This window comes from Triticum dicoccoides, chromosome 5A (assembly GCF_002162155.2).
Source record: "Triticum dicoccoides isolate Atlit2015 ecotype Zavitan chromosome 5A, WEW_v2.0, whole genome shotgun sequence".
Lineage (NCBI taxonomy): Eukaryota > Viridiplantae > Streptophyta > Magnoliopsida > Poales > Poaceae > Triticum > Triticum dicoccoides.
In genome coordinates, this window is record NC_041388.1 from 43889377 (window position 1) to 43895673 (window position 6297).

At 43.6% G+C, this 6297-nt stretch overlaps 1 protein-coding gene across 1 annotated transcript in view; it reads left to right on the top strand.

The window, feature by feature from the left end:
• LOC119299001 (histone-lysine N-methyltransferase ATXR7-like) overlaps positions 1 to 6297 on the top strand; it is an 18581-nt gene that overhangs the window by 6868 nt on the left and 5416 nt on the right. The window contains exons 6-18 of the mRNA XM_037576316.1: positions 507 to 652; positions 758 to 1208; positions 1299 to 1421; positions 2076 to 2366; positions 2469 to 2801; positions 2912 to 3217; positions 3303 to 3684; positions 3765 to 4760; positions 4839 to 5242; positions 5324 to 5446; positions 5537 to 5617; positions 5927 to 5980; positions 6058 to 6209. Coding sequence (XP_037432213.1) covers positions 507 to 652; positions 758 to 1208; positions 1299 to 1421; positions 2076 to 2366; positions 2469 to 2801; positions 2912 to 3217; positions 3303 to 3684; positions 3765 to 4760; positions 4839 to 5242; positions 5324 to 5446; positions 5537 to 5617; positions 5927 to 5980; positions 6058 to 6209 — 3842 coding nt within the window. The remainder of the gene's footprint in view (positions 1 to 506; positions 653 to 757; positions 1209 to 1298; positions 1422 to 2075; positions 2367 to 2468; positions 2802 to 2911; positions 3218 to 3302; positions 3685 to 3764; positions 4761 to 4838; positions 5243 to 5323; positions 5447 to 5536; positions 5618 to 5926; positions 5981 to 6057; positions 6210 to 6297) is intronic.

Consider the following 6297-nt stretch of genomic DNA (forward strand, 5'->3'; position numbering starts at 1 on the left):
CGGCGCGGCGGAGACCCGACTCCGGAGGGCGCCCGATCCCCCGCCAGCAAGCCATGCCGCACGCGCGCTCCGATCTGGTGAGCTCTCGCTCCCGCTCTCTCCCCGTCACCGGATCCGCCTCGCCGGCCCGCGCGCGTGGTCGTCGCCGCGAGGCGGGCTCGGGGCCCCCTCGTCCCGCCGTCGGGGATCTGCCCACTGGGCCCCGGGGATTATGTCTCTTGCGCGGCCGTGTGGGTGGTTTGGATTACAGCGTGGTTTTGGAGTTTATGGCGATAGCGCCCGCTGGTAGCGTGTGAGCGAGGCGAGGACGGAGAGAACTTTTGCGATTGCTCTCGTAGACGTGACGGTGGTCGATTCCTAGAGATCGTCCTGAATTTGCGAGTTCTGTTACATAGCATGGTGAATTTCGTGTTGCGTGGAAGGGTCACGGCGTCGGTTTTTGTTCTGAACTTGAGAAATACTATGTTGTTGTTAGTGTGACCCCTATGCAATTTCCTTGTGAGCAGGGCTTGGATGATTCGCCAGCAGAGTCGTCGAGCTTCCGCAGCCCCAGCTCTTTCCCCAGAACGAAGCGTACAAAGTGGTCTGACAGGGAGCCGCTTGATTGTTCCGCGTCGGCCTGCAGTGGTGCACGCGTGAACATGCTTGACCGGTACAACCTTCCGTTGATCCTCTCTGTTTGTTTTGGTCACATTATTGTTTCCTTCCATTTTTACTTAATTAAAGCTGGAGCTGATCACGGGCTCTGATTGACCAGGTGTTCGGAGAGGCGGCAGATTGCTTCCTGTAGTGGCGACCAACCGCAGAGCTCTGGCATGTTTGTTGCCATGCAGGGGAATGTTTGTCCTGTCAATAACGGCGGTGGGATCTATTCGCAGTCTGGCACGGGCCATTCAAATGGTCAAAATGGGACATACGGTGCATATCCGCAACATCAGCCCTTTGAAGGCTGTATGTATGTGAATGAGCATGGCCAGATGTGTGGGCCTTACGCACCCAAGCAGCTCTATGAGGGGCTATCCAGTGGTTTCTTGCCTCAAGATCTTGCTATTTATGCTCTTGTTGGTGGGCAAATGCTCAATCCTGTAGCCTTGAGTTCTCTGGAGCAGTTTCTTTCACAATGGAATTCTGCTGGCGCGGTCACCACTCCGAATGAACCGAAGGAGAATAAGACAGTGGCTCGTACTGATAAACTGGCGCTTCCAAATGTACGCTGAGCATTTTTTACCTATGTTTCTGCACACCGTCCAGCCGCTTGTCTACCTCCCTGATTTGTTTAGCTTCTGTTCTCTCACCAGGCTCTCTCAAGCGATGAGTCATGCTGGATGTTCGAGGACAGCGATGGCAGCCGTCATGGGCCACATTCTCTTGCTGAACTTTCTTATTGGCTTCATAGCAGCTATCTCCAGGATCTTTCTATGGTAAAAAATATTGAGCAATCAAAACCATGTCTTGTAAATCCCATCCTCTTGAGTTATGTTGGCATATGCTTTATCCATTCGAGCAACAATTCATTCTTGTTACCCTGTTACTGGCTTACTGCAATGTTTCAATTCAAGTTACATAATGGCAGGTCTGCAATTATTAGAAGGCAATTACATATCTGGTCATAACTAGCCAAAGCTCAAGAATATTAGTCTGGTACATACACTATTTATGCTGTTGGTTTTGTGAAGACCTCTTGAAATTCGTTGCATTATTGGCTTGAGTGTCCTTGCACTTATGTGTTAGATTAACACCACTTGTAAACCGTTTGATAAATTATTTCATTTACATTTCTCTTCTCGCCTTGTCAAGTGCAAAATACTGGGTAACTCAGTGAGGTTGAATACCAAATTGATAGCACAAGCTATTTTCTGCGTACAAACGGTTAAATTCATTAAATGTCAATGAAACTTCTATCTGTAAGTTTTTGTTGTTCTCCCGTGAATCAAGTTAAACAAAAAAGTTGACGTGCTGTGCTACTAGATCCTTTTTTTAATACCATACTTACACATCTTGCGTGTATAGCTGTGAACTATTTTCTTTATCTCATTATTAGTCTGCAATCTGAATGAAGTCTGTTTTTATTGTAGGTTTACCATGTTGATAGCAAATTTGGTCCATTTACACTTGTATCATTAGTTGATTGGTGGAGTGGAGGTCACACAGAGCATTCAGAAGCTTCAGAGAATGATTCTGGGTCAGCCAGTGACGTGATGGGTGACATAGTCGATGATATTAGTCATCAGCTCCATGCCGGTATAGTGAAATCAGCCCGCAAGATTTTTGTTGATGAAATTTTCAGCTGTGTGCTTCCAGAAATTATCGCCTGTAGGAAGACTGAGAAGCAGCTAGCTGCAAAATCGAAACTCCTAGCTGTTAAGGTGTGTATTATTTGGCACAAAGTGTTTCTAATAAGAGCACCTCTTTGTATGGTCCTTCTTCAGTTTTTCATAATCTCCCCCTCATGGTTTTGACATTGGCAGCCTGACAGCAAGAATGCTTCAGCATTAAAGGGCAAGGCTCATGCAAAATTTACTAATCACAAAAAAGGAAACTCATATAATACAGTACGAGCAACTTCTCCTGTGGCTGTTCAGTCAACTGCGGTGCATGCCAAATTTTCTGATATATTATCAGCAGTTTGGCAAACTCTTTATTATGAATCCATGAAGAATATCTGGGATGGGATATTGTATGATCCTGTTATGGACTACTGTGGTTCATGGATTAAGAGAAATCACCATTCAAGTCTTCCTTGTACGAGTATTCCTGGTGCGTCTGATAACGCAAACAAGAAAGAAGCTGATGGATTGAAGGTTTTGTCTCTGACACCAAGTGTATCTATTTCTTGGAGGGGGGCAATTTGTCGTTCATATCCTTTCTTTCGTCATATATAACGGGTTCTTATACTTCCATGTCTTTGCAGGTAATATGTGATTCAGTAGCTCTTGAGTGCGACATGGATTTCCCACCTGGATTTGGGCCAACATTGGAGTGTGCAAGCCCCGTCTCTCCGCCGCTGTTAGCCATTAGTTCTTGCAATGACAAAAATAGTTGGTGGCGTGAATCAAGTTCCACCATGTATTTTGACCCCTCATCAGGAGTCCAGGTAATGCTGGCGAATGAACTATACGTGGCAGCAAAGGAAACTTTGTTTCACCATTTCAGGGAGGTTATTGCAGAGGAGATAACAAACTGGTTGTGCTTTGGACTTGAAGACATCACTGAACAAGTGAGATATCAATGATAAATAATTTCTCTTATGACTACTGAGATTTTGAAATTTACATGATTCATGTTGGACATGTGTATTGCAGGAACTAATTCGTACTCCTGTTCATGCACCGGACTCGCCTAGTTCTGCTGCAATGGACATTCTTGAAACACCCCCCATTCCTCCTGAAATGGCTCAAGATAAATCATTGGATATTGCTAAAATGACTACAGTTGCAATAACCAGTCCGGCTGAAATGGCTCTAGGTGCAATGACCAGTCCGGCTGAAATGGCTCTAGATGCAATAACCAGTCCGGCTGAAATGGCTGTAGATGCAATAACCAGTCCGGCTGAAATGGCTGTAGATGAAGTGTTGGTTACCGCTGAAATAGCTACTGATACTGTACCCAGTCCTGCTGACATGGTGGCAGGCGCAACATCATCTGTATCTGATGTGGCAACAGATAAAATGCTCACTTCTCATGGTAAATGACCATTATTCTATTGCATTTTGTCTTACCTGAGCTTGGTTATATTATTTTTAACCCCTTTAATTTGCATGCAGTGGAGCATCAATCCCCTTCTTCATCTTATGCTAGTATATTTGAAAAGCTGGATGTATCTGAGGCAGCTGAATCGGATGAGAGTTTTGATGAGGTGCCTCCTGGTGTGGAGACTGGCTCAGCTTCTGTGCTGGTCATGGACAAAAACAAATACCAACCTTCAAAATCAATTAACTCTATGCCCGGAATATCTAGACATATCAGCGTGGCTATCTGCAGGCAGACACTGCATACGAATGTTATAGAAGAGTGGGCATCTCTCCTGTCAGATACTATCAGCGAGTGCCTTGATTCATGGTATACCAAGCAGACTTTTGTGCCTAAAAACATCGACGAATCATTGAGACCTAATAAAGAATATGCGTACTACAAAAAGAGAAAGTTAAGGAACAACTGTGAAGCAGTGTCATCCAAAAAAGCAGTGGGAACTCCAACGGATGAGCAGCTTTCCAAGCCTCTACGCGAGCTTGTTGAGCGCAAGGTTCATCTTAAAAATGTCCAGGAACCAAGGAAGTCCGGGAAGTCGAAAAAGTCCTCCAAGAGTCGTACCAAAACTCTTGATAATGTTGTAAACACTTTGAATATCGAACAAGGCTTGAAGCGGCTTTCCAATGATGTGCCAAAGACCTCCAAGAGTCGTACCAAAACTCTTGCTAATGCTGTAAACCCTTTGAATATCAAACAAGGCTTGAAGCTTCTTCCCAATGATGTGCCAAAGGCCTCCAAGAGTCGTACCAAAACTCTTGATAATGCTGTAAACCCTTTGAATATCAAACAAGGCTTGAAGCGGCTTTCCAATGATGTGCCAAAAGCCTCCAAGAGTCATACCAAAACTCTTGATAATGCTGTAAACCCTACGAATATTGAACAAGGCTTGAAGCGGCTTTCCAGTGATGTGCCAAAGACCTCCAAGAGTCGTACCAAAACTCTTGATAATGTTGTAAACCCTTTGAATATCGAACAAGACTTGAAGCGGCTTTCCAATGATGTGCCAAAGAGTAAGCATTTTAATCCTGTTTGCTTCATCCCCTGTAAATTTGCATAGATTTATCACATGCATCATCTTTCTTTTGTAGGACAAAGGACTTCTCATCTTACTAGGACGCCTCTGGTTGATAATGAGGTTCCTTTTGAGAACATTAGTGTGCCCACAAAGCTCGCAAAGAAAAGAAAGAATAAGAACATGTCTACTGACTCCAGTCAGAAGGCAAAGCCATTGATTTTGTGTCCAGAGTCAGATGGCTGTGCAAGAGCTTCCTCCAATGGGTGGGAGTGGCGTAATTGGGCACGCACCGCCACTCCATCAGAAAGGACTCGTGTGAGAGGGTACCATGTTCGGAGTATTCTTTCAACTTCAGCTAATAATGTGTGGAAAAATCCGCAAGTTAAAGGTACATCTGCGCGAACAAATCGCGTAAAGTTACGAAACCTGTTAGCTGCTTCTGAAGGCACTGAGCTACTGAAAATTACCCAATCGAAGGTAAAATAAATCATTGCATGTACACAAGTTTCTCTTGCCATGACAGTTTGGATGACCACTGACTCTATCTTTGGCATACAGGCAAGGAAGAAGCGGTTACGTTTTCAAAGGAGCAAGATCCATGAATGGGGTCTGGTGGCCCTTGAGTCAATTGATGCAGAAGATTTCGTTATTGAATATGTTGGTGAACTGATTCGCCGTCCGGTAATTTTGTTATCTTGAAATCAACAATCCCTTCATCAATGTAGTACGTAGTTTTTATAAGAAGCTTATTGATATATCTGTACCATGCAGGTCTCAGACATACGTGAGGATCAATATGAGAAGAGTGGAATTGGAAGCAGTTACCTTTTTCGCTTGGACAATGATTATGTGGTAGGTGTAGAAGATTATTCCTATCTGCCTTTATCTAAAATGGTGTGCTGCATACATGTCTTTATTTCTGATATTTGCTTCTTAGACAATAGAAGAATTGGATAATGTTGAAGCAGTACAGAAAATGATGGAGCTATGTGACAATATAATAATGTAAAGCATAAATGTGATCTTTTAATGGGTTGGGGTCCTTGTGATGCTTGGTAGTCTCAAACCTTTGATTGAAATCATGTTTAATCTTTGCCAGTTTTTGTGACTGCACCTTGCGCAACTCTGTTCATTGCCTCCATTTTTTCTTAATTTACACAGGTTGATGCTACTAAGCGTGGTGGTTTAGCAAGATTTATCAACCATTCGTGTGAGGTAAACTGCTTAACAATAAACATTCAACTGTGATGTCTGTAACATGCTGAATAGCAGTCTCATTATTTCCTTGCCAGCCGAATTGTTATACAAAAGTAATTACTGTTGAGGGCCACAAGAAGATTTTCATTTACGCAAAGAGGCGTATATATGCTGGCGAAGAATTGACGTACAATTACAAATTTCCATTGGAGGAAAAGAAGATACCATGCCACTGTGGTTCCCAAAGGTAATCGCTTAGATATTTTACATGACATCTTCTGTAGAAGTTAATGCGTTTTTTTTATAGTTTCTACTGATTTTAGGTCTGACCCCCC